At 44.2% G+C, this 23,711-nt stretch overlaps 1 protein-coding gene across 2 annotated transcripts in view; it reads left to right on the top strand.

Moving 5' to 3' along the window:
- Positions 1–613: 613 nt before the first annotated feature.
- The window catches only part of LOC147423218 (uncharacterized), a 32,082-nt gene continuing 8,984 nt past the window's right edge, over positions 614–23,711 (top strand). The window contains exons 1-4 of one of the 2 annotated variants that reach the window (XM_086500930.1): positions 614–1,103; positions 4,402–4,459; positions 4,541–4,695; positions 4,777–4,862. In XM_086500930.1, the coding sequence (XP_086357056.1) occupies positions 1,023–1,103; positions 4,402–4,459; positions 4,541–4,695; positions 4,777–4,862 (380 nt within the window). In that variant the 5' untranslated portion in view covers positions 614–1,022. The remainder of the gene's footprint in view (positions 1,104–4,401; positions 4,460–4,540; positions 4,696–4,776; positions 4,863–23,711) is intronic. The other variant, XM_086500931.1, reaches the window with a different exon arrangement.

Below are 23,711 nucleotides of genomic sequence, written 5' to 3' on the forward strand. Positions count from 1 at the left end.
GAGGGCCCACAGGGGGAGATGATTATCCCTTCCAAATATTTGACCCTCTATGATGTGTTGAGTGCTCAATTTTGTGCTTTATGCAAGCTATGTTTATTTAATTCACATAATTAACTGATTACAATGTGAAAGGAAACTGTGCATAAGTGTTAATTATGCTACATCCAATTCCATGTGTTTATGTAACCATAAGCATTTATCAAAACTAACATCTAGAGGAACTATTACCAACCTTTTCCTATTGTTGGAAGGTTGTTGGCAAGGGCTTGCAATGCTTCTTGCTATATCTTGTCCTCCCCCTTTCCATGAACGCATTTTTAAAATTCCTTGAATAACTTCTTACTACATGCTCTGTTTTCATGGCCCAAGGTTTTTTTCCAAGCTTGCCAATTTAACATGATTATTGGAAACAACTAGTACGGTTGGCTGCCTTCGATGGCCTCTCACTCTTTCTCTGTCCCTCTTTATCGTGTGTCCAAGAGCCACTCTTACTTGAATTTAGCCTTCATCTCGCAGCTTGCGCCATGTGTAAAGGGACTCCCTTTCGCCATATTATGTTAGTTTAGATTTCACAATCTAAACTATTGTATGCTGCCCCTTTTTTGTACCCAGTAACCTTTTGATGGCTGGCTTCCACATCCGCACACCCAAGCTTGGGCAAGCGGTGTGTAACCTGTCTTGATGTGTCAACTCTTGTGGTTACGAGATGATCCTCACGGCTGAAGGTTCCTATTGGGCACTATACATAAAACTAATTGGTGAAAGCTAAACTAGTTTTCCAGCGAGGCTGCCATGACTCTCCTGCCGCCTTGAGAGAGAGAGAGAGAGAGAGAGAGAGAGTGCGTGCGTTTCCATGCAACGACAAAAAACTTACTCGAGGGTTTCATAATATGATTGAAATGTTTGGTAGGAGACAGCTTTGGTTTTAGGTTTTCTCAGCATTGAAGAAAAGGGTGTTGGGCTTGCCAAGTAACAAGCCTCCAGGCAACAGCAGCTGCGTGCGAGCTGGTTCTAGTATCAAAATGGTTGCCAAGTTGAAAGCAAAGCCAAAGGCCACCAATAAGGCAGCATCATTGGCGTCCTATAAATCGAAGAAAAAGAAGGTACTTTATATTGATATGTGTGTGTGTGAGAGAGAGAGAGAGAGAGAGAGAGAGAGAGAGAGAGAGAGAGAGAGGAAGAAGAAGATTGTTTTAACGTCGTAGGAAACTATCCTAGGAGACCTTAAAGATCTATCCGACGAGGAGAGTTGAACTCAAGGCCTGTTATTCTAGAGGGAAATGGCATACCCAATCTACCACACTTGGGTGATAGAAAAAAGTGAGATGGATGAAATGTTTATTTATGTCTACAATAGGCGTATATTACCTATGAGACCAAAAAATTACATCATCGTCATATGTTCCCATTACCCTTATGAAAACACAAAAGAGGTGCACATTCTTTAGAATGTTTATCAAAATAGGTCAATATTGCACTTTGTCAAGCTTGTCACGATCGTTGGAAATTCCATCTATGACCTAATGACCCAGGTCAAAAAGCTTCCATCGGTGCAAATTCCATTGCAACTACTTACTAAGAATATGACCCAAGTAAAAAAGCTTCTTCTCAAAGAATTCCCACCCAGAGGCTTTAGCATAAAGCTACTCAAATCTCAATACTTTGAGAAAAGCATGTATATGTGCAATGTGGTGAGACAGACTATGGTCATAAATCAAGACATTCTAGAGAAATACAACAATGAACGGTTTCAAGAGATTGTTCATCACTTGTTGAAAGGTAGCAAGAGCGTTAGAGTCAAACCAGAAGGTTAGAACAAATACTCATAGTGACTGTAATGACTATAACGCGTATCGAAACCTGTTATAGGAACATCTTCTAGTTTGATTCAAATATGGTGATAACTTGATCATAGGCGTATCTTTAACAAGTATAGTGCTTCATGGAGTTGATCCATAAGATCATCCATACAAGGGATTAGGTATGTATTCTTGTTAAGATCTTTACAATCAATGTAGAAGCGAAAAATGTTGTCTTGCTTTCAAGAAAGTAACACAGGTGGTCACGATGGAGACTTACTAGGTTCAGCAGTCAAGATAATCTATCAACACACACTAAATCTTGTTCTCCTTGATTTTATTAAACTGATAAGGTTGGTTCAAAAATGGTTGACTACCACATAAGTGTTGAAAATGACTGACTGCTAGCTGCCATGTCATTGTTGCATGATCTACTCGGTGAGCTTGGACGTAAATCATGAGGAAATATAACCTTGAAATCAATCATGATTTCTGTTAGAGTATACACCATGTTGTTGCTTCAATTTCGTCTAGGGCATACTTGTACGGTTAATGTGTCCTAGGCTTGCCACCCTTTGCATTTGCATATTGGTTGCATTTGGTCTTGGCGGGCCATTTTGGCCCGACATTTGGTGGTTCATAAAGGCTATTTATTTTTCCAACGCCCCTGCCCAGTGCCCCCTAGATTTTTGTCTTGTGGAATGATTAGTGGCTGCCCTACTTGGCCTTTTGCTAATAGTGGCTGGGGGCACCCCCTCTATGTCGTTGTATTTGTGCCTTTCAAGGTTTTGACGGCTCATGCGTTCAAGGGGATTGCTTAATCCCCCCCCCCCCCCCCCCCCCTCTCTCTCTCTCTCTCTCTCTCTCTCTCTCTCTCTCTGGAGTCTATCTCCACTTTGTCAGGCTTCCACACACGCTTACACATGGTATCAAAGCACCCAATACTCTTTCTAGTGTGTCAAGTGAAGCTGAATTGAAACAGTGACAAGATCTAGACTCTACTCTTCCACAAATATGTACTTATTTCCTTGCTTGAATGCATGCTACTTAGCACGAATGATGGTTCCTTTTAGATAATATGAGAGAGAGAGAGAGAGAGAGAGAGAGAGAGAGAGAGAGAGAGAGAGAGAGAGAGAGTGTAACAAACTTGGACATACTTGTCCATGAATGTGTGCAATTTTGTGTAGTTCAAGAATCTCTTCATCTATGTGCCTGGACGACAGCCTGCAAGGTTCAGCAAAGTGATTTGGTTGTCGCTAATGTAGACTCGCTCCTCTAGGCTTGGTTGTTTTGTTGTTGCAATGTTCTTTTTGAAAAGGTCGAAAAGTCTGCATAAAAAATGGAAAACCATCATTATATGTGCTAGCATACATTGAACGCAAACTAAGTAGTAGTGCGTATTATACCTTTCTGTTGTTCATGTTGCTGACAAGGGATGTCGGCCTGCAATAGAGAGGAAAGAAAGATTAGAATGTCAAAGAATCAATATTCAGGGAGGTTAAGAAGAGCAGAACGTGATGGTATTCTTTTAAGATAGAAAATGAGAAGAGGACAACATGATATTTCATTAATGAAATGCCATGAACAATGTGGTCAAGAAGAGCAAAGCGTAATGTTATTCGTTCAAGAAAGAAAATGACAAGATGACAATGTGGTATTCCAGTAATGAGCTACTAGAAAAAATATGTACAAGTACTCAAGTATGATGCACTCCATGAACAATTTCTATTCGAATGGGTTGAAATGTCACAGGGGTTGACATCTAAGAATTTTCAAGTTAGGTCGGTTTGTTATTCGTGATAGCATGACATAAGCAAGACCTGGTGCGAAAGCGTCTCTGAAGACTAGCAGTACTCTAGTGGATATTGTCGCACCCTGTGCCTTGTGTCTAGTCATCGCATTTGCCAATGTCAATGGGAATGTGGATTTCTGGTATCACATTCCATTAATAGAAGTCCTTCTATGCTTTGTTCGACGAAGGGTGATTGTTTTTCCAGTGCAGTGAATGACAACAATGATACTATTAACTTGTCCTTCACTTGTATGTGTAACATGTTTGATTGTGCATGATGCCCCATTTGCTACACCTATTGTCAGGTCGGTGTTCTCTGTGATAATGCAACGGGCGCCTATGGAAATGGAGGAAATCTCGTGGAACCTGGGTTCATGGAGCCACTGTTGGAGAACTTTGATATCTCTTGCATTTGTCTTTAGCTCGACCTGCGTGATTTGATTTCACTGCACACTGCAGCTGAGGATTTGAGCCATATTATCTCGAGTCTCGACATTTAGAGTTAGATGACGATGGACTCATCTAGGCACCCATTGTTTGAGTGATCATACATATCCCACACAGTCCAGCTAGTAGCACTCCTAGCTTCATTTTTTAGCATCTCTTTCTTGTACCCAGACATGGTATCAGTCACCAGTTTGTATCCGTTTGAACTTTGGTCTCATAGGTCATTTTGGCCTTTTTCATTTCATTTCATTTCTCTCTCCACTTCTGCATGCACTCATAAAGCTTTCTTTGTTTCTTTCTTATAACACATTTATCTCTCTGTTTCCTTGGAGTTCCTGGTACTTACATTCATGTTTGATGCAGAATAATTGCATTGGAAGAGCTTCAGGAGACAACTTTGAGGAAGAAGAGCTTAGTTCTGGTGAGTATGATAAGTTTGTGGCTTTTTATTTCTAGTGAGTTTTGTTCCCGTCGAGCCCTTTGTGTAACAATTCACTTGTAGGTGATCAGTATGAAAATGAGAGTTTTAGAGAGGAAAGACTTTCTAAGAGAAGCCGCAGTGGGGAGGATGGAGGTTCAGACAACGAAGCTGATGCAAATTATCTATTACCTGTTTCAAACTCTGATGGTCAAGAAAGAGACATTGATTTTGATGAGGTTATGAACGAAGAGAATTATGTACAAACACTCTGCATTTTCAACGAAACTAAACTTGCTTCTTCGTTTGTGTGTTCCCAGGATGTCCAAGATTTGCCATATGCTGTTAGAGATGAAGAGTTGGAGGCCCTTGATAAAGAGTACAAGGAGCTACAGGCTCAAGAACTGTAACGCTTTTAGTATGACGCTAGCATCTATTTTTGTTTACTCTTTTAGTGAGAAGATCTAACTGTTCTGCTCCAAATGATTTTAAAGGTTTTGATCATTATTTAGAATTATATACAGTCCTTTTTTGTTGGGTATTTTATGTTGCATAAGGTTTAAGTGACTAATTTCAGCTTGTTGATTTGTCATACCAGATTGATCATGGGTTTACGTTGCAACATCATTTTTTGACTGTGATGTCTTGCCTCAGAGTTGTCCCTTCTTTTCTTTATTCTTTTAGTGTTATGGAAGCAAGAGCAAGTCTCTTGAGAGTCGTTAGGAAGGGTAATTTGAAGTAGACTTTTGGAAACGGCGCCTAGTTCTTGCTACAACGAGCATGCTGATCATACCGAGTGGTTTTTTGTTTTGCCCTGCAATTAAAACCCCCCTATAGGTTAAGAGTGCCCATAAGGCGACAATGACCCTTGCTGATAGAGTAGGGTGAGCCGCTTGTCGTGTCAGTGCAGGGTGTGAACCACTTTGAGCCCTAGGTTGTGCATGATCTCAGCACAGGTCACCACAGTGGGTGAGGTTGGTGATAGAGGGTTTTGAGGGTTGTCTCTTAAAATCACAAACACGTATTGAAGCAAAGATGCTGCTCAAACTAAATAGGTGACTCTTTTCAAGCAAACAATTGGTATCCCTATGGGCACCAATTGTGCTGTTTTTCTTGCTAATTTCTATCTATTTACGTATGAGTTTGATTTTATGGAGCGTCTTGTCCTTGCTGACACTTGCCCAATATTTTTGCACAAGTTATGCAATGTAAGACGCCTGACGTTTCTTCTTTTCAAGATTTTATGTACTTGAATTCGAGTTCTGTAGGTGGAGGAATTTATCCTAAGGAGTTTTGTGAACCTAATTGTACCACAAATAGTGAAACCTTTTGAACATCTTTTGTCCGTTTTCAGGAACATGTAAGAGAAGCGAGAAAAGTTCAAAGTAAGAGCACCGTACGTGAAAGTGTGAAACCCTTGTATGCGGCAATAGCAAAACATGGCTTTGAGTCTTTCCATTGTTTTTCCATTTAGCACATAGAGGGTAATTTTAGAAACTCTAAAGAGTTCTATAAATCAGCGTGGCCTCGAGAGTTGTTTTGGATGAGAACTTTGCATACTTTTTTCCCTAAAGGTTTCAACTTGGAAGGAAAGTCTTCTTTACGTAAAAATAAGAGAATTTACCATAAGAAACCTATGCTTTGGCGAAAGCATCCCAAACCTGAGTTAGTTCTCTCTTCAAGTCAGTTTAAAAGAACTTGGATTCTTAAAGGTTCTTGTTCAGATCCACCTTCTATCCCTGAAATCAATCCAATTGTCTGGCACAACACTATTTCTAGTAGAGTACAAGGTCTCCCTAAGGCTTCAATCTCTAGAATTGAGAGTGATTACCCTACTAACTATAGAATTTTTGCTTATAGAGATTTCAAATGGAGATTGATTTACCTATCTAGAGCCATGGAATTGGGTTCTTTTTCTTATAAATTATTTGAAAGGTACACTATAAAGATCCTATTTAAGCTCTTGTATATCCTTGAGAACTACTCTTATGAAGATTTGGAGCTAAGAGAGTCTCATAGTACTCAACTTCGAATACTGTTAGGCAAATTTTTGAAGTCCAAGTGTCCTAGTCTGAAAAATCCCTTGGTTGGAAAGAAAGATTTGTTGATAACTATCTTCACCTCCCTTGACTTAGACAAGATTGGATTAAGATCTATTTTGAGATCTCAAGAAGCTTTGGAAATTGGATGCTCTCTCTCCTTGTGTCAGAAAGGTATGGAACCATCTCGTCGTAGCTTTCAAATATATGAAAACTTTAGGACAAAAAGCTTTCAACTATAGTGACATAGGACGTAATCTTTAAAAGCAAGAAAGTTTAGCAATCTCAAGTATTGATTTCCCTTGTAGTAAAACTGCCTTTTCTTCTTACGTAAATGGAGCTTTGGGTCATGTAGTTACTGCCGATTGTTCTATTCTTCCTTCGGATTCTTTGAAAGACCTTTTCTCAAGAGGTACTAAATATAGGCTCCCTTCCTCAAACGATTCTTGCCTTCTCAAAGCCATAGAGAAAGGAATTTCTAGTTTTGTAGTAAAGTTTGAGGAGTCTTTAGGAGTTCAAGGTATTTTTACCCATTGGAAGTCTGTAGTCCTCAAGAAAGCTTCTTTGAAATTAGCATCTTGCTCTAGAAACGTTTCTTCAGGAAGGAATAGCTCAAACGATTCTTGCCTTCTCAAAGCCATGGAGAAAGGAATTTCTAGTTTTGTAGTAAAGTTTGAGGAGTCTTTAGGAGTTCAATGTATTTTTACCCATTGGAAGTCTGTAGTCCTCAAGAAAGCTTCTTTGAAATTAGCATCTTGCTCTAGGAACGTTTCTTCAGGAAGGAATAGCTTATCTTCTTCTGATCGTGATGCTCTTAGGAAATTTCATTGTGATTTTGTAATCTCTTACGTAGACAAGTGCTCTAATAACTTTGTTATGTGCAAAAAGTTCTATTTAGAATGCTTGTTAGGTGAAGTAAACTCTTAGACTGACAATGATTGTGATCTTTCAATGCAAGAGGTTATCTTGAAACATCAAGACTTTTGGTTTCAAGTGCCAGCCTAAATTATCTTTTTTATATACCGTTTGGAAGTTCTGCAAGAACCCTATAAAGCGTAGATTTATAGCTGCTTCTTGTAACACCTCTTTGACTGAGGTTTCCAAATGGCTTAGTTATTGTTTCAAAGCCATTTTACATAGCGTAAATGAATTGTGGAAAAATATGCTAAAGGAAGCAGACGTACCTACTGGTTCAAGTTGGATTTTAAATGATTCAGTAGGTGTCATTCCTGTTTTAAAGTTTCTAAACTCTTCAAGAAGTCTTAAGGAGAGAAATCTTCTCCTTTATGTCTCCAAAATTTTGACTTTACAACGCTATACACGAAGCTAAATTTGGAGGACCTTAAATTTAGAGTCAAGTCTCTTATTTCAAAAGTTTTTGCGTACAAGCTTGAGAAGGATAGGTACAAGGCATTGCTAGTAGAAAAGTAAGCCTTGAACTTTGACTTCTTATGGATGAAAAGTAAGAATGTAGATGTAGACAAAGGCAGAAAGAGATTCACCAGGATTGTAGATGACATTGACATCATATCTTGGTTAGATTTTCTTTTGGACAATTTATATATAACCATCAGCGACTCTCTTTTCAAGCAAACAATTGGTATCCCTATGGGTACCAATTGTGTTGTTTTTCTTGCTAATTTCTATCTTTTTACTTATGAGTTTGATTTTATGGAGTGTTTTATCCTTGCTAACACTTACCCAATATTTTTGCACAAGTTATGCAATGTAAGACGCTTTGTAGATGATCTTTTTGTCCTTGACGTTCCTTCTTTTCAAGATTTTATGTACTTGAGTTTAAGTTCTATAGGCGGAGGAATTTATCCCGAGGAGTTTTGTGAACTTAACTGTACCACAAATAGTGATTGTTGTGCCTTTTTAGACCTTAAGAATTTTTAGACTCCTTGGGATTAGAAGTAGATATCTATGATAAGCGCCTTGAACTAGAATATGCCAATCTAAATATCATCCGTATGCCTCACATTTCTCTTTTAGCTAAGTACGGTGTCATTTGCTCTCAACTATTTAGATTTTCTCGTCTTTGCTTAGTAAATCTGCTTTTGTTGTTCAATCTTGCCATCTTATTTTTTATCTAGTTGAAAAAGGATACTCATTCAAAAGAATCATGAAAACGTTCGCTCATTTTTGCATTGTAGTAAGTTTATTTTTAATGTTTCTTCCTTTGGAATGTTCAAGATCATCAGTAGTAAATTCAATAGAAGTGGAGAGCTAAAAAGCCCACTTATTGTTTGACTTAATAACACCTTATGTTGTTTTTCTGATCTTTAGCGCTTCTAATATTTTTACTATAGCTTGACAAATGCTAGCCTTTATCATGACTGAGTATGCCCATCGACCTCTGGAGGGTGATAGAAACTCAGCTCGTTGGTTTTATAGAGTATGTTCAAAGCATGAATGACCTCTATACAAACCGGCACCTACTCTTGGGCATTGACAACGTGAGTAGGGATGTCATAGCTGTTGTCCAAGCTATGCATGATAAAGGTGATAATCTTATTCTTCCTGTTTGGACAAGCAGCCAAGTTGAGATCACATATTGTCAAGTTTGGTTCTTTGCTCCTCGTAGGTTTATAGTAGTATTCATTTTTCGATTTTGTATTTAGCTTACCTGAGGACTTAAGAATGTGTTCCTTTCTTCTAGCTAAGGACGGTGTCATTTGCTCTCAGTTATTTAGATTTTCTTGTCTTTGTTCTAGTAAATCTGCTTTGTTGTTCAATCGTGCCATCTTATTTCTTTACTCGTTGAGAAAGGATACTCATTCAAAAGAATCATGAAAAACGTTTGTTCATTTTTCCATCGTAGTAAGTTTATATTTAGTGTTTCTTCCTTTGGAATGTTCAGGATAATCAATAATAAATTCAATAAAAGTGGGGAGCTTAAAAGCCCACTTATTGTTTGACTTAGTAACACACTATTTTGTTGTTTTGATCTCTAGCACTTCTAGTATTTTTACTCTAGCTTGACAAATGCAAGCCTTCATCATGGCTGAGTATGCACATCACCTCTGGAGGGTGATAGAAACTCAGCTTGTTGGTTTTATAGAGTACGTTCAAAGCATGAATGACCTCTATACAAACCTGCACTTACTCTTGGGCACTGACGACGTGAGTAGTGATGTCATAGTTGTTGTCCAAGCTATGCACGATAAAGTTCTTCTTTGGTTATGTGCAGCCTCTTCTTCGTAGATTGGTAGTAGTATTCATTTTTCGATTTCGTAATTAGCATACGTTAGGACTTAAGAATTTGTTGAGCTCGCTGCTGCCTGTGCTCACCCCCCGCCATCGCATCCTCTCCCCCAGCAGCTCGCGTGGCCCTGCTCCATCCCGCGTGCTGTCCACTGCCCCTATTCCTGCTCTTGCACACCCGCGTTGCCCCAATCTGCCCCCTCCTCATTTGCCTGCCCTCGCGCCTCGTTCGCCCTCGTTGCACTTGCCCGCCCCCTGCCCTTAGCCCTCCTCCTCACTCCCCGGCTCCCGTTCTCTTTTCGCCTTCCTCTTGCCTATAGGCTGTTTTTTTTTTAGCTTGTTGGTATTCGCCTCGACACCAACGCACTTCTCCTTTCAGCTGCAGACACAGAACGGCGATCACCTCAAAGGGACTCCACAGAAGCCCCCTCGTCCGACACCGCGGAGCCGATCCTTCGACTTGCTCTCTCGCTAGAAGAGCAAGAGAGGTTGATGGCCAAAGTGGAACGCTTGCAAGCCACTTCGGTTATCTGCAAGATCATTGGCACTCGGCCTAGTCGGGGCGAGGTTCAGGATCTTCCTCAGGCTCGACCGCCTTCTCTCCGATGTGGGCAAGATCACTGATGTCCAGATCCTCGGGAGAGGGTACCACCAGATAAAGTTCGAGTCTCCAAAGATGACGGACAAGGTGATTTCGATGAGCCCGCTCGGCATCTGAGCAGCTCGAGCTTACTCTAGACGATGGCATCATGGTTTTGACCCTACTTTAGATGTGCTCGAGGAGGAGGCAGACTTGCCGATTTTGGTCTGCTTCCGAGGCCTGAGGCGAGAATACCTCCCTCTTCTCCCAAGGATTGATTCCATGTTTGGGACAATTCTGGAGTCTCCGCGCACTGCAGCTTCAATTGTGGCCAAGGCCGCAGGTTTACCTATAGTGTGGGTTCTTGTTCGAGACACACTCCCTGTCGAAGGTGGTACTGCTGCCTCGGGTGAGTGGGGGTTGGGTCAGACAGAGTGTGGAGTATTCGAGTCTAGTGTTTCATTTGCAGTCAGATGGGCCATTTGACAAAGGCCTGTCCTCGTAGGAGACCTCGACCCACATCGCATGCATAGCTGCCCAAGGCTGAGCATGCCCATCAACCAGATACACATGACACACAGGTTGGTACTTCGACAGAGACCAGCGATCAGACAGCCTACAGTTAGTAGCAGGTGCTTGGCTGCCGCCGATAGGGGCGGGCTTGCCCCATTGCTCCCCCTAGTGGCTGACCTCCTGCAGCTCAGCAGCATTGGGTTCCGACAGGGAACCGTTTTGATCCCCTTCAGCAGGACTCGCCTGAGGAGGAGGTGGAGGAGGGGTTTACCTACAGTGTGGGTTCTTGTTCGAGACACACTCCCTCTCGAAGGTGGTACTGGTGCCTCGGGTGAGTGGGGTTGGATTAGACAGAGTGTGGAGTATTCGAGTCTCCCGAATCAGTGTTTCATTTGCAGTCAGATGGGCCATTTGACAAAGGCCTGTCCTCATAGGAGACCTCGACCCACATCGCATGCATAGCTGCCCAAGGCTGAGCATGCCCAGCAACGAGATACACAGGACAGACAGGTTGGTACTTCGACAGAGACCAGCGATCAGACAGCTTACGGTTAGTAGCAGGTGCTTGGCTGCCGCCGATAGGGGCGGGCTTGCCCCATTGCTCCCCCTAGTGGGTTGACCTCCTGCAGCTCAGCAGCATTGGGTTCCGACAGGGAACCGTTTTGACCCCCTTTAGCAGGACCCGCCTGAGGAGGCCCCGTTCACTTCAGTTGCTCCGCCTCCACCTCCTCCTCCCTCAGACGGTGCCGCTCCGCCTCCCTTGCCTCCTCCCCCTCCTCCACCTCCACCCCCGCCTCCCGTCCCTCCTCTCTCCTCGGTGGGGCCCACTGTCTCATCTCTCGACCCCTCCTTCACTCCTTCTCAGATGCAAGAGACTAGACACACATCTGCCTCGAGGCGATCTCTTGGTAGTGCTTTTGCTACGAGCCGTGTGGCTCGGGAGGGACAGCCCCATCCGAGGCTGCCTTTTCTAGTGCAGACTTCTCCTTTTGTAGCAGTCCCTAGAGGTTTGACTAGCTTTGACATTCGCAGACGCTAGGACTTCTTCGACTACAGCTTCACACGGTTCTTGGGTGACTTCTCCCGATCTGGAGGAGTCTTGCTTTCGAGTCCACGTCCTCTTTCTTGCAGCTCGAGGCATTGAGGCTTTGGACACAGCGGTGGGTTTCTCCTTCTCGATGTGTGGTAGGGATCCTACAGAGTAGACCCTGTACACAGTGTCTTGACTGGCTCCAGATTCAGGCTACTGAGTTCTCACACCACACAGGGGACTTAGGGGTGACAGATCTGGTACAGACACTTTGGCCTCTTGCCAAGTTCAGTGTGACGCCATCGGATGCAACAACGGGTTGCAGGCACATTGTGGTGCATCTGTTTGTTGTTCCTTCATGTCATCCAACTCATGATGACTGAAATTTGTGGCTTCCATGATAACGCATCAACCACAACATTCTTCTTGCCTTCCACATGCATAATCTGGAAGTGGAACATAGAAAGAATGTTCGCCCATCGCATATGCTTTTCGGATAACTTTGACTGTGTCAAGAAGTATCGCAAGGTCCGATGGTCTGTTTGGACAAGAAAATCAGCACCTAAGAGGTAGTGCTTCCAGCTAGAAAGCGCATGAATCACCGCCAAGAGCTCTTTCTTATAGGCTTGCATAGTCCTTTCTGGCCCTTGCAAAATTCGGCTTTCATAAGCTACTACCCGCCCAACTTGCATTAGCTCTGCTCCGATGTTACTGCCACACGCTTCACACCGGACCACAAATGACTTCTTAGATCTGGCAAAACAATTACTGGATTTGAAGTCAACTTTTCCTTAAAGAGACTAAAAGCTGAAATCTCTTTTTGGGTCCATCAGTGACCTCTTTCTTTTGCAAAGTGCGAAGAGGTGATGCTACCTCTGCAAAATTCCTGATAAACCTTCTATAGTAGGAACACAATCCCAACAAGCTTCTCACATCGTGCATAGTCTTCAAGTTTGGCCATGTCTTCATTGCTTCGACCTTTGCGTGATCCATTCTGACACCATTCTTTGAGACTATTGTGGCCAAGAAAGTGGATCTCTTTTGGGAAGAATTCACTTTTCTTAGGATTGACAAGTAGCCTGTGATTGCGCAGCTCTTCGGACACAATGGTCAAGTGACGCCTATGCTCCTCTTCATTCTTCGAATAGACTATCATGTCATCGAAGAAGGTCCCAACAAACTGTTGATGCAAGCGGAAAATCTTGTCCATCATTCTGTTGAACGTGGTAGGAGCATTTGTTAGACCAAACGGCATCACTAGAAACTCATAGAGACCAAATGGTGTTCTAAACGCACTCTTGTGCACATCTTTTGGCCTTATACGAATCTCATGGTACTCACTCTTAAGGTCTATCCTGCTGAAAATTGCAGCACCCTCTAAACGATCTAGAATATCAGCAATTCTAGGAATAGGAAACCTATTCTTGATGTATTCTTATTCAGCGCACGGTAGTCAATACACATGCGCCATGAGCCATCTTTTTTCTGCACTAGGAGCACTAGGGAGCAAAAGGGTGAAGAACTAGGCTGAAGCAACTCCTTCTCTAATAACTCCTCAACCTGGCCCATAATCTCTTTCTGTTGCGCCGCCTTAACCCTGTAGGGAGGTCTATTTGGTGGGCTACACCCTGGCACCAAATCTATCCGATGATCCTCAGGTCTCTCTGGCGGCAATTGCGAGGGTAATGAATCAGAAAAACAATCACCAAACTCTTGCAAAAATGTTGACCTTTCTTTATCTAACACAGATAAATTTGATTGATAATTATCTGAGACGTCACGTGCAAAAGTGAAGTGCAGAGAAAAATGATTCTTTATTACAGAAGTGATAGCCGAAGCAGATACAATAGGGGCAGACTCCCCTCTGAGCTTTACATCCAAAACATGAGTTTTGCCCCTATGCTGAAGGGCGATCGTCTTGCCGAAGACATCCAGCACGCCATGTACTCTGAACATCCACGGAATTCCAAGTAGCGCATTGCACCCTTCCAATGGCATGATATTAAATTCTTTCGTATCTACATATGACTGTATATGCAGACACAACTTTTTAATAATGGGAGTAACACACTTTGAGTGGCCAGGACATGCCAACCCTCCCTCTGCGCGTGTACCTCATCTCTTCAGCTCTGGTGCCTAGCTTCATAGCTAACTCTTGTGAGATAAAGTTTGCTTTGGCACGTGGATCAAGGAAGATGAGTGCCGTCTGATCTCTAACTTTACCCCATGCTCTGCATAACTCACTGGCATCTGTACTCGGCCTGCCACCCACCTTATCTGGCACCAAACGTGCCGTGGGTTTAGGCTTCTTGCCTTTCTGGTCCTCTTTATCATTTGAGTTAGCTGGTCTTTTCCTTTGTGGACAATTTGTAGCAAAGTGAACAGGCTGCTCGCATATAAAGCATTTGTTTTCAGCCATTAGGACCTTCTTTTCCTCGATCGACTTACGCATGAAAGGCTTCCTTTTCTGTTTCTTTGCCTGCACTCCAGAAGTCCTGGCTGAATCCTTGTCTTTGGTGGCCTTTTCTGACCCCTTTGACGCTTTAGGAGCCGTTTTCACAAAGGGCTTCTTCGCTGAATTTTTCTTTTGTTGCCCTCCTTTCTCGTTGCTCGGAAACCCACTGTCCTTTCCTTTCAACAAGGCAAGACCAATGTTAGCAACTTCCATGAGCTGGGTGAGGGTACAGAAGTCCCGTACAGAAGTCCCGAAGCCCTTTAGGCAGCCCACAACAATACTTCTCTATTTGCTTTGTTAATGGCACAAATCTGTAGGAGGTCATTGAGAGTAACGCTTTACAAAACCTCCGATTGTACTCCAACAAGCTCTTGCATGAAGTAAGCTTATGCCAATCTGTCATGACGTCGGCTTCAAATTTATTTGACAGCCAAGCAGATGCAAACATTTGGTTGAAGTAGACCCAAGTGGAGGGTGCCCGTCCTTGCATTAACAATGTCGTCCACCATGTAAGCGCATTGTTCTTCAAGAAAGTGGCAGGTTTCCTAACCTTGGAGCCTCTGTAAAATTCCCTCCTACATAAGCTGTATCAAACTGCTGGAGGAAAGTGAGAGCCTTTGCTTTATCCTTGAAGACACTGAAAGTGTTGAACTTTATTGTTGCACCACCTTCTTTGGAAGCTTTTGGCTTTTCCAGTGCCCCAAATTGTCATAAGGAATTGTCTGCAACATGGGCACTGTAGTAGGCATCATCGGCACATCTTGGCCATTAACATCTTGCGTTAGAGGTGCTATATCTGGTTGTTGTCCAAAAAAACCAGCCATGCCAAAATGAGTCTGTGGCACCCCAAACTGGCTCTGGTTGCTCTGAAAACCTTGCTGCATGCCGATGCTACCATACATGGGGTTTGGCATCATGCCTTGCATACCCTCAAACACTGTTCTTGGCATGTACGGTTGACTTCCAGGTGCATAACCAGCCATACTCTGGAACACACATCCACCCCCGAAATACCGAGGATGTATCGTGGGTGGTGGAAAAATTGGGTGCATTGCCTGGTAACCAGTTCCCTGTCCATTCAAGACAGCATGCGGGCTCTGAAAGGCGGCGGGCTGAACTGGCATAGCCTGTGAAATAGGTGTTCTAGCCACCTCTTCAAGGACGGGAGGAACCTGTTTTGGAACCCCTGACTCCGCAACATGCGAGTGTTCCCTATCCTGCTGAGACGCATGAAGTACTTGGGCTTGAGCCTCAACAAGCTCTGTTCGCAGTAGGTTGCCTATTTTGTTGTGGCTTTGTCACAAATTGGTGACGTGGCTGCCCTGTACAGTGTACACACATAACAGGCCGGTGTGTGCCCTGCTGGAAGTAAAGACTCGGCCATATAATGTCCGACCATTTGCAACTTCAAAAAGAGGGTCTCAAAAATAAAACAAAAATCATTGGAAAGAAACCAACAACTAAGGTTAGCAATTGCCACGTCCTCGTGACATAGTTAACAGTTGCCACGTCCTCGTGACAACAACTCTGCCCGCCAAAGAGAGCCGTGCTGAGCTCCAGTGTAGCAACTTCCTCTTGATGGACAAGGAGTGGAGCAGTCTGCTGCTCTGCTCAGGAGACAAGTCCAGGCCAACGTGACAGTCCAAGTAGCGAACTGCAGTCCCTTGGAGAATCCATCTGAAACCCTCACTTGGCGACCACTCAGGGATCGGAGCACTGCCAACTCAGAAAGGAACTGTCTTCCTCCAGTTGAGGAGTGGACCTGACGCCCAACAAAACACCGCGAGAGCCTTCTAACACCTGTGCAAATTGGCCTATTGGCCCTCCAAGTACAAGGGTGAGTCATCAGCAAACTCAGCATCAAGAAGCTCATTTTCCCTAATAGGGAGCTCAAGGCCATGTAGGCCAACCTGCTAAGAAGTCAAGAAATCGCCTCAACATAGAACAGGAAGAGAAAGGGTGCAAGAGGGCAACCCTGCCTGACCGAACGCGTGAGCAAGAAACGCTCCCCTCGGCCCCCTAGAGCACCCGACTGTGCGCACGCCTGTAGAGAGTTGACACACCTCTAATCCAAGCATCTGTGAAACCCATCTTGCGTAGAGTGCCCTCGAGGAAGTCCCAATCAACTCTTTTGTAGGCCTTCTCAAAGTGGAGGAGTATCACCAAATCCTCTTCTCGGAGACGCGCAAGGGCAAACGCCTCCCAAAAAGTGAAGATGTTGTCAAGGATGCTGCGCTCCTTGACAACACCTGTTTGAGTCCCATTTATCATGCTCTCTAGTAGTGGCTGAATCCTCAAACTCAGAGCCTTTGCTAGAATTTTGTTATGAGTTGAGGATGGTAATGGGTCGCCGCTGCCGAATCTCATCCAAGGAGGCTCTCTTCTTGGGAATCCGGTAGATCAAACCCTCACTCATGCTGTCAGGCATCTCGCCAGTGAGTAGAACGTACTGAAATGCGCGACACAAATCTGAACCAAGTAAGTCCCAATACTCCAAGAAAAAGCTGGAGGTCAAACCATCCTCCTCTGGACAGCTACCGCGGGGAAGTGCTCTGAGGGCCACATGGAGCTCCTCTAACTGGAGAGGAAGCTCAAGTCTGTGTCGCATATCCTTGGTAACAAGGCAAGGTATTTGTGCCCAAACCTGCTTTTTGCATGCATCTTGGCGCTCTGAGCGAGGCTCAGCTGACAGCAGATCACTGTAGATGTCAGTAGCAACTGCACGCATATCCTTAGGCTCTGAGGCCACAGATCCGCCAGGTCTCCTCAATTGACTAACATTGGTGTGTGCATGACGTGGCCCCACTGTCTCAAAAAACTCCCCAATAACTCGGTCTCCCACCTGGGTCCACTGAGATGCCTGTCGATGGAAGGCAAACTCATGGCGCTGCTCCTCAATGCTACTCAGCTCCTGTCTAGCCTGCTGCATGTGCTCCTCCAACCAAGGGCTGTCTGGATGCTGCTCTTGTATCCTCTATAAGGAAGCAACTCCTCGTCGAAGACGCTTCTCATCCTCCCTGGTTGCAGACTCCTGAAGGAAGAAGCGACTAAGCTCTGCCAGTCCAGAGGCCACTCTACCAGCAGGGGTGTCGTGTGTGTCCATACTCTCTGACCAAAGTGCCTCCACTTACTCTCTAAGCTCTGGATCCAACAAGATCTGCTCGAGGCTGCGTAATGTCACACCCCCCCTCCTCTGTCTGTCTGTCACTGTGAGAATCTGTCACGAGGACGTGGCAATTGCTAACCTTAGTTGTCGGTTTCTTTCCAATGATTTTTGTTTTATTGTTTTTGAGACCCTCTTTTTGAAGTTGCAAATGGTCTGACATTGTATGGCCAATGTGAATGGTAGTTTCACCCGCAGGCGAGAAGCTGGTCGGCATTGGAATTCATATAGTAAGAGGATGTCTAGGCTCAGTTCAAGATCATGTAGGTCCCCCCGTTGCACTTAGCAAGTTGGTGGATACTAGGAAGTGATCTCAATAAAGGCACAAAGTCAAGGTGGGATCACCAACAGAAAGTACCCGCGTCATTATCTCTGGAATGACAAGGGGAACATTTTAGAACTTTGCTGCAAAGTCAACTGGGCAACCGGTCAGGAGATTTTTAACCGAGAAGCCCAAAACGGAAAAATGCTTGTAAATGTGCCAAGTGGCGCGTTCTGGTGCAGTTTCCTCATGCAAAAACTTGGACGCTCGATTTCTAGCTGGGAGAGAGCTCATTTGCAGCCTGCCACAGTTTAAGAGCTATTGATTGCAAGCTTTCCCTCTCATGTATAGTCTGGTGCAAGAAGTCATGTCTTGCACACCTCACATTGCTCTCTCTCTCTCTCTTCCCTACATGTAGTAATGTGATGCCCCACAAGAGGGCTCTTCATTTGACTCATGTACAATTGTGTGGTTACATGCGTTTTGCTGAGGCAAGAGCCTCTCTGAGTAGGAACAAGAGTAGCTAACTGCTACTCCAAAAGCAGGCACCGGTGAGGGTGATAACCTCACGGTACAGGTGCGTTTTCAGCGCTGGTTATGCTCTGAATTTTGACTGTTTTTCAGCCATATGGGCGCTAGAACCATTGGGAACAGTGCCCCATTGATAGAGGACAGTTTGGGGACTGTTTAGGGTTGAAAACAGGGCAAAAACCAGTAAATACAGCGAGCTTAATTTACTGTTTTTGGGCAGAAATCAGAGGGTTTATGCCAGTGGAAGTGAGTTCTAGTAGGGGAATTGGTCTCGGGCAAGTTTTGAGGCTGTTATGCTACGGAAATTTTGCCAGAACAGGTGGTATCTAGCTGGATACAGGCAAAAAATTCCAAGGACTCTTCTTTGTAATTACACTCTTAAAGAATAAAGAAATACCGAGAGCGGCGCCAATTTTGGGGCCTACAGGTTGTCAACGTCTGCTCGGAGCATTCTAGTTTCCGAGCCTTGTGTATGCTTTAAGTGTTAATTGCCGTCGCAGGTTCCCTTTGCAAAGTACTCTGTGTGTGTGTGTGTGTGTGTGTGTGTGTGTGTGTGTCTAAAGTAAAGTAAAGAATTTCGGGTGAAAGCCAAAGCCTACCGCCCCACGGGCCGGTTTCAAGGTTCCGTTTCCGTGACATCAATCACTTTTTCCTCTAGAAGTGAGCCTCGGTTGTTTTGGGTAAAGACACACAGTACAGGAACACGGGATTACACTACGGCCGACAAAGGGAAGGCATTATGGTAGAGGGTTCCTCTTTGAAGGACAGACAATAAGTTCCAATGGTGCTCGAGATTGGCGAGAGCTCACGGCCACGCCCGTCTGTGCCTCTCGTTGATGTGAATGTCCCTCTAGTACAGGGCTATATGATTGGGCAACTTGAGGATGATGCGTTCAGGACTCAGTTAGTTACCGCGGTGAATGTGATTTGGCAACTGGTGCAGAACCCAAGGTTTATGGAGTTCTTGTAAGCGCTACCAGTGCCACAACAAAATAGGCAACCTACACCGTGAACAGAGTTTGTTGAGGCTCAAGCCCAAGTACTTCATGCGTCTCAGCAGGATAGGGAACACTCGCATGTTGTGGAGTGAGGGGCTCCAAAACAGGTTCCTCTCGTCCTTGAAGAGGTGGCTAGAACGCCTATTTCACAAGCTATGCCAGTTCAGCCCGCCACCTTTCAGAGCCCGCATGCTGTCTTGAATGGACAAGGAACTAGTATACTAGGCAATGTGCACCCATTTTTTCCACCACCCACGGTACATCCTCGGTATTTCGGGGGTGGATGTGCATTCCAGGGTATGGTTGGTTATGCGTCGGAAGTTAGCCGTACATGCCAGGAACAATGTTTGGGGGTATGCAAGGCATGATGCCAAACCCCATGTATGGTAGCATCGGCATGTAGCAAGGTTTTCAGAGCAACCAGGGCCAGTTTGGGGTGCCACAGGCTCATTTTGGCATGGCTGGTTTTTCTGGACAGCAGCTAGATATATGGCACCTCTGACGCAAAATGTTAATGGCCAAGATGTGCCGATGATGCCTACCACAATGCCCATGTTGTAAACAATTCCCTATGACAATTTGGGGGCACTGAGAAAGCCGAAAGCTTACAAAGAAGGTGGTGCAGTTGTAATTTAGCACTTTCAGCGGCTTCGAGGATAAGGCAAAGGCTCTCACTTTCCTCCAGCAGTTCGATACAGCTTATGTAGGAGGGAATTTTACAGAGGCCTCTAAGGTCAGGAAAGCTGTCACTTTCTTGAAGGACAATGCGCTTACATGGTGGACGACATTGTTAATGCAAGGACATGCACCTGCCACTTGGGTCTACTTCAAACAAATGTTTGCATGGCTTGGCTGTCAAATGAATTTGACGCCGACGTCATGATAGATTGACACCAGCTTACTTCGGCTACATGCCCGAGCTTGTTGGAGTGCAATCGGAGGTTTTGTAAGCGTTACTCTCAGTGACCTCCTACAGATTTGTGCCATTGACAGAGCAGATAGAGAAGTATTGTTGTGGGCTGCCTAGAGGGCTTCGGGACTACTGTACGAAGAACAGAGTGGCTACCCTCACCCAACTCATGAAAGTTGCTAACACTGGTCTTGCCTTGTTGAAAGGAGAGGACAATGGGTTTCCGAGCAACGAGAAAGGAGGGCAACAAAAGAAAAATTCAGCGAAGAAGCCCTTTGTGAAAACGGCTCCTGAAGCGTCACACGAGTTAGAAAAGGCCACCAAAGACAAGGATTCAGCTGGGACTTTTGGAGCGCAGGCAAAGAAACAGAAAAGGAAGCCCTTTGTGCGCAAGTTGCTCGAGGAAAAGAAGGTCCTAATGGCTGAAAACAAATGCTTTATATGCGAGCAGCCTGGTCACTTTGCTACAAGTTGTCCACAAAGGAAAAGACCAGCTGACTTTAATGATAAAGAGGACCAGAAAGGCAAGAAGCCTAAACCCACTGCACATTTGGTGCCAGATATGGTGGGTGACAGGCCTAGTACAGATGCCAGTGAGTTATGCAGAGCATGGGGTAAAGTTAGAGATCAGACAACACTCATCTTCCTTGATCCACGTGCCAAAGCAAACTTTATCTTACAAGAGTTAGCTATGAAGCTAGGCATCAGAGCTGAAGAGATGGGGTACACGGGCAGAGGCAGGGTTGGCATGTCCTGGCCACTCAGAGTCTGCATATTCGGTCATATGTAGACACAAAAGAATTTAATATCATGCCATTGGAAGGGTGCAATGCGCTACTTGGAATTCCGTGGATGTTCAGAGTACATGGCGTGTTGGATGTCTTCGGCAAGACAATCACCCTTCAGCATAGGGGCAAAACTCATGTTTTGGATGTAAAGCTCAGAGGGGAGTCTGTCCCTATTGTATCTGCTTCGGCTATCACTTTTGTAATAAAGAATCATCTTTCTTTGCACTTCACTTTTGCATGTGATGTCTCAGATAATTGTCAGTCAAATTTATCTGTGTTAGATAAAGAAAGGTCAACATTTTTGCAAGAGTTTGGTGATTGTTTTTCTGATTCATTACCCTCGCAATTGCCGCCAGAGAGACCTGAGGATCATCAGATAGATTTGGTGCCAGGGTGTAGCCCATCAAATAGACCTCCCTGCAGGGTTAGCGCGGCGCAGCAGAAAGAGATTATGGGCCAGGTTGAGGAGTTATTAGAGAAGGGCCTGATTCAACCTAGTTCTTCTACCCTTTTTCTCCCCAGTGCTCCTGGTGTAGAAAAAGGATGGCTCATGGCGCATGTGTATTGACTACCGTGGGTGGAATAAGAATACCATCAAGAATAGGTTTCCTATTCCTAGGATTGATGATATTCTCAATAATTTAGAGGGTGCTTCAATTTTCAGTAGGATAGACCTTAAGAGTGGGTACCATCAGATTCGTATAAGGCCAGAAGATGTGCACAAGACTGCGTTTAAAACGACATTTGGTCTTTATGAGTTTCTAGTGATGCCGTTTGGGCTAACAAATGCTCGTGTCACGTTCAACAAAATGATGGACCGGATTTTTCGCTCGCATCAACAGTTTGTTAGGACGTTCTTGGATGACATGATAGTCTATTCGAAGAATGAAGAGGAGCATAGGCGTCACTTGACCATTGTGTTCGAAGAGCTGTGCAGTCAGAGGTTACTTGTCAATCCTAAGAAAAGTGAATTCTTCCTGGAAGAGATCCACTTTCTTGGCCACATAGTCTCAAAGGATGGTGTCAGAATGGATCCCGCAAAGGTTGAAGCTATCAAAACATGGCCAGACTTGAAGACTGTGCATGATGTCAAAAGCTTCTTGGGATTGTACTCCTACTCTAGAAGGTTATTAGGAATTTTGCAGAGATAGCATCACATCTTCATGCTTTGCAAAAGAAAGAGGTCACTTTCAGATGGACCCAAAAAGAGATTTCAGCTTTTAGTCTCTTAAAGGAAAAGTTTACTTTAGATCCACTAATTGTTTTGCCAAACCTCAGGAAGTCATTTGTGGTCCAATGTGACGTGTGTGGCAGTAGCATCGGAGCAGTGCTAATGCAAGATGGACGGGTAGTAGCTTATGAAAGCCGAATTTTGCAAGGGCCAGAGAAGAGTATGCAAGTCTATGAGAAAGAGCTCTTGGCCGTGATTCATGCGCTTTCTAGTTGGAAGCACTACCTCTTAGGTGCTGATTTTGTTGTCGAGACAGACCATCAGACCTTGCGGTACTTCTTGACACAATCAAAGTTATCCGAAAAGCATATGCGATGGGCAAACATTCTTTCTATGTTCCACTTCCAAATTATGCATGTGAAAAGCAAGAAGAATGTTGTGGCTGATGCATTATCAAGGAAGCCACAAATTTCAGTTGTGTTAATTCCTTATTATCATGAGCTTGATGACATGAAGGAACAATATGTTACTGATGAAGATTTTGCAAGAATCTTTAAACAATTGCAAGAGGGGCAACATCATGAGCACTACCTCCTCAGAGTTGGTTTTGTGATGATGCATGGCAGACTTTGTGTCACTAGGCTATTGCGACATAAGGTCATGGAAGAGAGTCATGTCCCACCGTATGCAGGGCATCGTGGTATTGATGCGACAGTTAAAGCGGTAGAGACATTCTTCTATTGGCCTACCTTGAGGAGAGATGTGGATGCCTTTGTGCGAGTATGCATGATTTGCCAAAAGATCAAGTTTGATAGATAAAAGGCACCAGGGCTGTTACAACGACTGTCGATTCCGGATAAGCCATGGGAAAGCATTGCTATGGACTTTATCTTTGATCTTCCAAGAACGCCAATAGGGAATGATGGTATATGGACCATTATCTGGAGGTTCAGCAAGCAGGCCCATTTTATCCCTGTCTCACGAAGAAGATAAAATCTGATCAGATGGCACGCTTGTTCATGTACAATGTGTTTAAGTACCATGGTATGCCACAATCGAATATCAATGATCGTGATCCTCGCATGACAAGTTTGTTTTGGAGAGGATTGTTTGAGAACATGGGCACTACGCTCAAGTTCTCGTCGTCATTTCGTCCACAAACTTATGGACAGTAAGAAGAGGGTAATTCTACTGTCTTAGATCTGTTGAAATGCTATGTGTCAGATAATAAGGGCAAGTGGGAACAATATTTGCCTATGCTTGAGTATGCGTACAATAATACGGTGCATTCGTCGACTGGCAAAGCACCTTTTGAGATTGTTGAAGGCGGCAAAAAAGTTCCTCCCATTTTGCATACAAAGGACAAGATCTTTGAGGCAGATCGATCTTGTCCTTTATTGAGATCACTTCCTAGTATCCACCAACTTGCTAAGTGCAACGGGGTGGACGTAGCAAGTTGATGGATACTAGGAAGTGATCTCAATAAAGGCACAAAGTCAAGGTGGGGTCACCAGAAGAAAGTACCCGCGTCATTATCTTTGGAATGTCAAGGGGACATTTTAGAACTTTGCTGCAAAGTCAATTGGGCAACCAGTCCGAGATTTTTAA

The sequence above is a fragment of the Adiantum capillus-veneris genome, chromosome 26 (genome assembly GCF_014529385.1).
Source record: "Adiantum capillus-veneris isolate H3 chromosome 26, ASM1452938v2, whole genome shotgun sequence".
In the NCBI taxonomy this organism is placed as follows: domain Eukaryota; kingdom Viridiplantae; phylum Streptophyta; class Polypodiopsida; order Polypodiales; family Pteridaceae; genus Adiantum; species Adiantum capillus-veneris.